This window comes from Epinephelus lanceolatus, chromosome 10, assembly GCF_041903045.1.
Source record: "Epinephelus lanceolatus isolate andai-2023 chromosome 10, ASM4190304v1, whole genome shotgun sequence".
Lineage (NCBI taxonomy): Eukaryota > Metazoa > Chordata > Actinopteri > Perciformes > Serranidae > Epinephelus > Epinephelus lanceolatus.
Window position 1 is genome coordinate 45633755 of NC_135743.1, and position 10217 is coordinate 45643971.

Genomic DNA, 10217 nt, shown 5'->3' on the forward strand with positions numbered 1-10217 from the left:
ACAGTAAATCTGTTGCTACTGGTCACATGTGGGTCATTATAATACATGTGTTGTATGCCCCTCCCATTTAATACTACTACCATAATAATAATAATAATAATAGTTATACTAATTATAATACTAATATATGTATATATATATATATATATATATATATATATATATATATATATACATATATATATATATTTATTTATTTATTATATACACACACACACACACTATATTTGTATTATATAAATAATTATAATAATAATAATAGCAGGCTAATAATGATGTTGCTGAAAACTACACTGCAACCAATATTAACTGAGAAAAAACACATTTGCCAGGAACATGTTGAAAAAAAGTAATGGTTTATTAAAAAAACATGACAAAAAACAGAAAACACTCAGTCTCAACACTTTCAACAACCAGTGGTTCCCTGGTCTGGGTCACACACTGGGCCCATGTTGACAACAGCAGAGGAGCGTTCGGCCCGCAGGTCGAGGGCTATGCTTCAGGCCTCATCAAATGACGCTTTGCTGCATCGGGGTCATATTGGGTCGGTGCCAGTCTATCTGAAGGTGACCCAATATGAAGTCTTTTGTGGTGTGTCGCCACATATTTGGGGTTCATCTCCAGTCTCTCCTGAAGTCTTCCACATAGGTCGGAGAGCTTGTGGCTCCTGAAGGATGGAGGCCTGACAATCCATCCAACTTCCCCGTCAACGGAGTGATCCTCTTCATCAGACATCATGTCTATGGTGATGCCCCTCCAGAAGTCCACTTCCTCTGTGGTGGCCAAGACACTCCTTCTCGCTTCAAGCAGCTGTAAACACAAGTAGTGCTATTAGTACTGCTCTGTAGACACAATAACAATAGACATTTCTGCTGATATATGGGTCAATGACATGACATGCATATTTTTGTGTCTGAGTGCAATATTTCCTTTTAAAACAATTAAATCAGTTCATGGCATATATGACTATATATGCCATATACTATAAAACCTGTTCAGTTTGAATATATTTTCAGTTACATTACAGTGAACCCTATCAGTCTATTGCATTGCAGCCTATTCCAGTTGCTTCTATCCAGTTTTTGATTAATGCATTTATTTACATATTTGTATGATTATTTTTCTGTTTTTAAATGTTTATGTGTTAATGTTTATGTGCAAAATAATTTTATATATAAAATGCATTTCATCAATTTTGAAAAGACTTTTTAAAAATACCTGTTAAGAAGCTTTATTTGTCATTGACCCATATACATTTTTTGGACTGGTCCCTCAAATGGACTTGTGTGTGTATGTGTCACACACATACACACACAAGTCCTCTGTGCAATGACAATATAGTAAAATTCTTATAAATCTTACCCTCTTCCTTCTCTGTCTGCTGCGGGCTGAATTCTTAATGGCTGCTGCCTGGTCCGCAAGGTCTGGTTGACTGTACCTGAAGTTCCTCCGGACAGTCTCATAGTATGTCTTACAGGCCGCTGGGAGAAAAAATATATATGTTAGAAAGAATAAAAACTAGCCACAGGAAATTAAATAAAAACAACAAACAAAACACATAAAACCTACATGCTACTTACATAAAAGGACTCCCCTGTCCACGCCGTCCATGTCTAGACTTGCAGTCAGGGCTGCCACCGAATGTGAGGTCACTGCCTCATTGTGGGGAGAGCTCAGTCTGTGAAAACAAAATGAATAGGTAAGAGAAGGTATACATTTACTGACATTCAACAGAATACATCCAGGTTTTTTCTTTAAATCTTACCCTTGCTCCGGTTCATAACGCCTGTTATTTCCTTCACTGTTGTGAAGGCGCCGGACTGTTTCCTATAAAATACAAAATAAGTATTGTATAAATAAATAAGACAAAATAAAAGTCCCTTTGGTGAACAAATATATCCAGGCTTAAATATTTTTCCACAATCAATTTTAATTTACTCAAGAGTTGTGCAAAGAGGAAATTCTCTTAAAAATAGCAGACAATTTAATATCTACTTACCGCAATTTTTGGATTGTGCACTCGTCTTTTTTTCCTGGTGGGCTCTTCTCCTGAAGAACAGTTTTGGCTGTGCTCCTCCAGGGAAATCAGTCTGGCATTGATGTCAGCCATTTGCTGCCTCACCTCAACTGCAAACTGCGTGAACTGTGTCATGTGTTGGTTTAACTGGCGAGACAGCCCACTGATGGCACCCAGCAGTTTCTTCTCAAGGTCTGTGGTGGGACTTGGTGGAAGCTGTCTTTCTGTAGCCACTCCCCATCCGGACAGACATTTTTATGGAAAGCCAGTAGAAGTTTGGAGTTTGCAGGGAACAGACACCTCCCACCCAGCATCATTTCTCCCTGTTGAACGCATTGCTGGAAGATGTGAAGCCACACTAGAGAAAGGGTAACTGTAGTCATGCCACTCTGCACGCTGGCTGAAATTTAGGACATTCAGTTCTAAGCCTTGTGTCCCAGTCCTATATTTGTTTGTGCAGAGTTGATCCTACCCCGAAATCAAAAAGTAAAAGAAGTGCGTTGCCATAAGCACTAAGCTTTCTTAAATGTAAATATGTAAATATTTTTTGATGTAAACATTCTTCTAAGATAATCTGAACCCTTTGTTCATTTAACATTTTTTGTTGTTTGATACAGATACTACTGTACTTTCTGTTCTATGTAAACTGTTTTAAACTTATTAAAGGTTAAAAAAGAGAAGTTATTTTCTTGTGTTCCCTTATCTACCATAGTGGAATTTAGCAAGCGTTAATCATACAACCAATGTTATCATGAACAGTTGGTAAAAATGAACAAAATGTTGATACATGTCATTGCTGTGAGTATAAATAGATTCATTACTTTTCACAATTAAATTTATTTGAACAATTTAAGTGTTAAGATTAAGGCTTTTGAGAGTCTGAACAGGTGTATGTGCTTATAAAATAATTTAAATTTACTTTTAAATTACCATGATTACAATAAATTTCTAAGTTTTGTGTACAGACACCCCCCCCGCACACACACACACACGAGCATTTTCATTTACATGTGAAAACCTCACACAGTCCAAGGGGCTGGGGGGGGGGGGGGGGGGGGGGGGTCAATTGCCAAGGCTTTCTCACCTTGAAACTGCCAGGGATTGAAAATCCACATCAATTCCAGGCAGTTATCGGCAGTTTTCTGTGCTGACTGTAAATTCCTGCGAACAGTCGTTAACTTGAACTTCCAAAGCAATTTACAGTGCCAATGATTGCCGAAAATCCCACTTTTCATGCAGTGAAGTATACTTTACATTTTTGAAGCGATGAATGAGGTTCTGTCTCCTCCATATAGCCCCCAGTGGAGGCTATGCTGGCCACGGTTCCCTGGGCATTGGTTCACCTGGCTGCGCTGGCACATCAAACGGCACTCCATTGTCTAAAGCAATATTGTGCAAAACTGCACAGGCCAAAATGATGTCACACACCTTTTCTGGGGTATACAGCAGCGTTCCTCCCGCTGGTCCAAGACAGAGCCACCTGCACTTGAGCAACCCGAAGCAGCGCTCCACCATGACCCGTGTGCTTGTGTGCGCACTGTTAAACCTGCGCTCCTGCTCTGTGGCAGGGTTTGCAGGCGGGGTTATAAGGTATTGAGGGGATAATCTTTGTCACATAGAATAAGAACCATACCAAAATGTTGTCATTTAATAGCCTACTTATCGAGGAGACACCAGCCCTGCAGTGCGCTGTCCTGTAGCCGTGCGCCCACGCTACTGTTATGGAATATAAATGTGTCGTGCGTCCCCCCCCTCAAACTTACACGTACGTACGTACACGAGCTGAGACCTGACGTGACATTTGATCGTACCCTACGCTCACGTCCAAATTGATAAATGCCAAAGTTGATGTGGAAATGAGCATACACCCATTATTCTGGTGTATGTTCGTTTGATAAATGAGGGCCAGTATGTGTAAATTAGCAAAGACGTCAGGGTGCAATATTTTAAAAAAAAAATTATCTACTGTGAAGATCCATTGATCAGCCAGCTCATGTCTATGCGTCAGCACTAATGACGTGCTTTGCACTGACCATTCATGCTTGAATGTGAGCTTAGAATTGTCCGCATATGGACCAGCCTCATGGCTGGTCCATATGCGGACAATTCTAAGTTGATTTGACATTTATGAAGGGAAATTGTGTTCTGACAGGCGTACGCATAGTTTTATTAATCGTATGTACATTTCCTCATTTGTATGTACACAAACATTTGGTGTGGATTCTCCACAGAATTTTAGAAACGAGGTGAAACGTTTGTTTTGGAGAAGAAGAGACCTCTGCGGATTGACAATTAATACTAAAGAAATTCTTACAGGAAGAAATTTCAGCTGGTTACAATCTGTAATCAAGACTTTGAAAAATGGGTCAAACACCCAACTGAGGTCCTACACACTGAGATTTGCAAGAGTATCCACAGAAACCCCCCTAACAGTGGCTGCTGAGTTGAACTTGGCCAATCCCCTTTTAATTAGGATACAAAAAAGAGCAATCAAATTCTAGAAACACCTAAAAACAAGTGACCCCAACTCCTACCATTACATAGCTCACCATTACTAAGAGGAGAACACAGAGAGGAGTCCTTTCAACCAGCTGGTCCTGAGTGCTCACCTCCTCTAACGGCACATCAAGACAACCTTTGCCTGAGCCAGCCCCTTGTTAGGGCTGACTCAGACTTGCCTTGGACCAGCCCCTGGTTAAGCAGGATATATACTTTCGTGTCAGCTCTATGCAGAGCCTGAGCCGTAGCCTATGTACGTGGCCTACGCCTTTGTGAGCATTTATACATGTGCGGTGGTCTGTCTGTGTCACTATGCAGTTACACCTCCAAAACACTAGGTGGTGGTGGGGTTTCTGTAAAGTGCTGTAAGTTTAGTTGATTCAAAACACACAGTAAACATGGCTTTGAAGTGACAATTTCAAACACAAGTACACAAATTGGCTCCACATTAACTCGTAGCATTCACAAGCAAAACATGTCTTTTGCTGGACACACATTTTCCCCACAAATACAACATGCTAATGTTATCAGCACAAACCTATGGCACTTTACATTGTTAATAGGCGGCTGCATATATGAAAAAAACACCTTACCCCCCAAAAATTCTAACAAAAGCTTTCTCAACAGTTTTTTGTAGTATTAGGTGTCCTTAATAACACACTAAAAGTCGACCAAAGTCTGACTGTTAGAAAGGTGTATTTTTCAAGATGGCGTCCAAGGTGGCCAAGAAATCCTTAATACCTTAACTCCTTCATTATTTATTATAAACGAGTAATTTTGGTGTCTCACCCCATGTTCTTGGGTCCTACAAATCTATTTGATTTTATGCGCATGCGTGGCGTTTCTCAGTCCTCCGTCTGTACGACTCCTAAAAAACTGATTTTTTTTTAACAAATTCTACAATCCTAATCCTGTTTTAGACATTACTTTTTAAACAGTGTACGTTTTATCTGGTCCGTGAATTTTAAACATCGGCCTGACAAAACGTAAGATTTTAACCAGACCGCCCGAGCTGAGCAACATAGCCGCAACAACAAGTGCTAGCCTTGTTTTTAGCCAGGCTGCTAGCCACCACCAGCTGGAGCATATCCAGCCGAGGACTCTCCGGGTGTCAAGATGCTCCTTAACACCTCTTCCAATGCCTGAAGCCTGATCTCTGCACCGGGCCCAAGTTTAGGGCCCGTGCAGGTAAGTCCCTCTGCTGATGACCTGCCCTATGCTGTGTTTTCTGTGAGTCACTTCTGCTAAGCAGTTTCATCGCTGTGGGCTCCAGTTGGAGCCCCTGCATGTAAGTGCCCATGCCCTCCCTGCTAGCTGCCTCTACCCCCTACCTGCTACCCACATCACCAAGCCTGAACTAAGCACTTTTAGCACTTGTACTGGCTTCCCCTCTTCTCTTTGTCCTCAGTTACTACATTCATCCTATGGCTCCACTCACCTCTCCACCCGGCTGTGTCAGCTGCACCTGCCTCGTCGACAGGATCACTGAGCTGGAACAACGTATATCTTCACTACATCAGATCCGTGAAGCTGAGCTGCAAATGGATACCATCATCTTCGGTCTTGCACAATCTGAGTCTCCATCTGCCACCTGTCCTGTCGCTGATGCTGCCTCTCCCCTGGCGTCTGATGTCACCGCTCCCGGTCCGGCCGCTGCTGTCCCCTCTCCGAACACCAACCCGGATGACACCTGGGTACAGCAGGGGGCCAAGCCCAAGTTCCTGCCCAGCTCCACTCCATGCGAGCCTGCATCCTGGTCCCTGGTTGCTCCTCACGGCAAGAGATGCCCCCCCATGCACAGCATCATAGCATCCAGCTGGAGAACAGATATGATATCCTCAATTTGCATGACTTCCGTCTCTTAGCTGGAGAAGCCCCAACTTCACCGCCATCTACCCAGCAGTCCAAAAACAAACCCCCAACTCGGATCCCCCCTCCAGTAAATCCTGAGCGCTCCTCTTCCCTCGGGTCTCACTGTCTCTCCTTACCACAGTTTACACTGGCACCGCACTGTGCTCCTGTCCGCCTCTCTGCCCGTCCATCACTTTCCACCTCACCATCGCCCGTTAAGTCTTCTTCAAAATCCACTCTCCCATCACCCAGCCCAGTGACTCCACTGTCAGCATCTCCGCGCCCCCTTTTTCCTCCAACCATCCTGATAGTTGGTGACTCCATCACCAGAAACATCCGTTTCTTCAATGCGGTAACGCACTGTTTCCCCGGAGCCACAGTCTCTGTTATCTTGGCAAAACTCCCCGACCTGCTACACTCACTACCACCGTCTGTCCACAGAATTATTATCCATGTTGGTTGCGTGGGTGCATCCCGCCGACAGTCAGAAATCACCAAAGCTGAGTTCAACAAACTTTTTCAGTATCTCAACACCTGTGGAAAATCAGTATTCATCAGCGCGCCGCTCTCTCCTCTCACCGTTACCTCCTTCTTGCTCTCTGGTGTCATCTCTGGGTACCTCCTCCTGCCACAGCTCCCCCTACAGGCCCCAGCTGTCACTGTCCCCTCCTGCTGCTGCTCTCCCCATTCAGTCTATCATCTCAGTCAGACCCCTCCGCCCCTATAACAGGTTCAACTCTGTGAACAAATGTAACCTCTCAACAAAACACGTCAAACAGTCCAATCCCAACCTCCGCCAACTACCCCATTCCTCACAGCCAATCACACAGCAGCATTTCCTCAAACTGGCACTGCTAAACACCCGTTCACTCAACAACAAAGCACTCATCTTAAATGAATTCATTACTGACAACAACCTAGACTTCCTCTGCATCACGGAAACCTGGCACAAACATCTGGACTATTTTTCACTCAACCAAGCCACCCCCTCCGGATACACTTATACTGACCAGTCCCGTCTCACTGGAAGAGGCGGCGGCGTGGCCTCAGTCCATAAGAGAGACCTAAGAATCACCATCATATCCACTCCCTTCTTTCAGTCGTTCAAACACATTGCTTTTAAACTCCCCGGCCCTGCTCCCCTGGTCACTGCTGTTATTTACCGCCCTCCCAAGCCCAATCCATCTTTTCTCTCTGACTTCTCTGATTTTGTTACACAGCTCTCAGCCATCTCACCTTCTGTTCTTCTCCTCAGCAACTTCAACTACCACACTGACAACATTAACTGCAAACATGCCTCTGAATTTCTTGATCTACTGAACTGCCTCAATCTCACTCAACATGTCAACTTCCCCACTCACAATCATGGCCACACTTTGGACTTAGTCTGCTCCACCGGTCTCACCATCCAACAACTCTCCAGCACCAATCTCCACATCTCCGATCACTTGGCTATCATCATGGACATCCATCTCCCCACCCCCCTCCCCAAGGACAAACGCATAATATCATTCAGAAACCTCAAATCCATCTCCCTTCAAGATTTCTCAGCTTCTCTTTCCAACACTCTGTCTACCTTCCCTCCCCCGCTGTCTGATGACCCCAGTGAGCTTGTCAGCTACTACAACAACACTCTCTCCTGTCTTGATCAACTGGCCCCCATCAAAACCAAATCTGTCTCATTCACACACTCAGCCCCCTGGTACACCCCCGAACTCCGCCAAATGAAATCCCACAAGCGTCAGCTCGAAAGACTACATAAAAAGACCGGTTTAACAGTTCATCGCCAAGACTACACAGACCACCTCCGACAGTACAAAGCCGCCCTCAATGCTGCCCGCTCTACCTACTACTCCAACCTCATTCACACCGGCTCTAATAACCAAAAGGCTCTTTTTTCCACCGTAAACAAACTCCTTAATCCCAGTGACAATATTTCAAACTCATTCACCGTTGAAAAATGCAATTCTTTCTTCTCATTTTTCCAATCCAAAATTGACACCATCTACAGTTCTCTAACCACCCCCCCCACCCTCCTCACCCCCCTCCACCCATCTTATCACCCTGCCCCTCTCCAAATTCGCACCTGTCTCCCCAGCTGAGCTGTCTAAAATCATTTCAACCATGAAAACTTCCACCTGCATGCTAGATCCCATCCCATCCGCCATTGTTAAGCACTGCTTCCCCACCATCTCCCCGCTTGTCTCCAAAATTGTCATCTCCTCCCTCAGCTTTGCCTCTGCCCCTCCTTCACTCAAACTGGCTGCAGTCACCCCCATCATTAAAAAACCTGGTCTCAACCCTGACATCATGAGCAATTTCCAGCCCATTTCCAACCTCCCATTCCTCTCAAAAATCCTTGAACGTGTCGTCGCCTCACAAATCAAATCCCACCTCAACAATAATGACCTCTTTGAACAACTTCAATCTGGATTCCGCACACAACTCAGCACCGAAACTGCCCTCCTTAAAGTCACAAACGACCTCCTCCTCTCCTCAGACTCCGGCCTACTCTCCATCCTCATCCTCCTTGATCTCACCGCCGCCTTTGACACCATCAACCACTCCATCCTACTCTCCCGCCTGCAAACCCTCCTCAACATCACTGACAGTGTCCTCACCTGGCTACATTCCTATCTCACTGACAGAAAACAATTCATCTTCATCAACAACTGCTCCTCCTCAACTGCCCCCCTGTTCCAAGGCATCCCCCAGGGTTTGGTGCTGGTCCTCTCCTCTTCATCCTCTACCTCCTCCCCCTTGGTCAAATCATCCATCGTCATGGTCTCTGTTTTCACTGCTATGCCAACGATGTCCAGCTATACATCTCCACTAAATCCATCACCCATTTAACCCACTCCACCCTGTCAAACTGTCTCTCCGAAATTAAATCCTGGATGCAAGCAAACTTTCTTAAACTCAACTGTGACAAATCAGACATGACCCTAATTGGTCCAAATTCCCTCACCCAAACAGCCAAAGACTTCCACCTCACCATCGACAACTCCACCCTGTCCCCCTCCCCTCACTACCACAACCTTGGTATCATCTTCGACAGCAACCTCTCCTTCCCTGATCCACGCCTTCATTACATCCCGCCTTGACTATTGCAATAGCATCCCTTATGGCACAACCTCCAAACTCCTCAGTAAACTCAATAATACATCCAAAACTCTGCCGCCCGCCTCCTCACTCACACCCGCTCCCGTGACCACATTACCCCTGTCCTTCAGAACCTCCACTGGCTCCCTGTCCCACAATGCATCCACTTCAAACTCTTTTTTTATTCCTGTCAGAACAGTAAACAGCACAATATCAGTCCTTTGGCGTCTGTGTTTCTCTACACTACAACAATGATCTGACGTCTCACTCTACTAGTGGCAGGCGTCTTTCAAACACATATTACGCACAAATCCAAACACATCAAAAACATTCAAATAACAGTTAGGTAATCATGTCATCAACACCTTTTTAACCACGACTATTTATATTCCATATATTCCATTCTCTATTTATTACCACATGAACTGTCTCACTTTTTAATCCTTTAACTTATTACTGTCTTTAAATCATCAGTATTTATTATTCACTAACTCAATGATCACCAAAAATATGAGTGAGCTTCCATACTGAAATCATGGCATTCATGTAAACTCTTAATTTGTAACCAGAGATGATGTACTGTCTTCCTGGCCTGCAATTAGTCAGAGCCGCAGTGAAAGCGGGCTTTTACTGTTAGCTGTTAGCATCTGTGTTATTAGCCTCCACTCGTCCATACACAGTTAAGGGTTTTACACCACACATTAGCAAGGGCTAACTTCAAACCAACCTCACTAATTGTATTTAATTT

General features: G+C 44.3%; 1 protein-coding gene across 1 annotated transcript; it reads right to left on the reverse strand.

Moving 5' to 3' along the window:
* Nucleotides 1-338: 338 nt before the first annotated feature.
* LOC144464546 (uncharacterized protein C14orf93-like) lies at nt 339-2915 on the reverse strand. Its single transcript, XM_078172041.1, has 5 exons — nt 2000-2915; nt 1766-1827; nt 1581-1678; nt 1363-1481; nt 339-810 (listed from the first exon to the last, which is right to left on the reverse strand). The coding sequence occupies exons 1-5, from the start codon at nt 2150-2152 to the stop codon at nt 493-495; spliced, it is 750 nt and encodes a 249-aa protein (XP_078028167.1). The 5' UTR covers nt 2153-2915; the 3' UTR covers nt 339-492.
* Between the last annotated feature and the right edge of the window lie 7302 nt (nt 2916-10217).

Coding starts and splice junctions, on each gene's coding strand:
- LOC144464546 (XM_078172041.1), bottom strand. CDS start 2,152: ATGACACAGTTCACGCAGTTTGCAGTTGAGGTGAGGCAGCAAATGGCT. Junction 1,828..1,999: donor TGCACAATCCAAAAATTGCG/GTAAGTAGATAT, acceptor TGTATTTTATAG/GAAACAGTCCGGCGCCTTCA. Junction 811..1,362: donor GCAGACAGAGAAGGAAGAGG/GTAAGATTTATA, acceptor TTGTGTTTACAG/CTGCTTGAAGCGAGAAGGAG.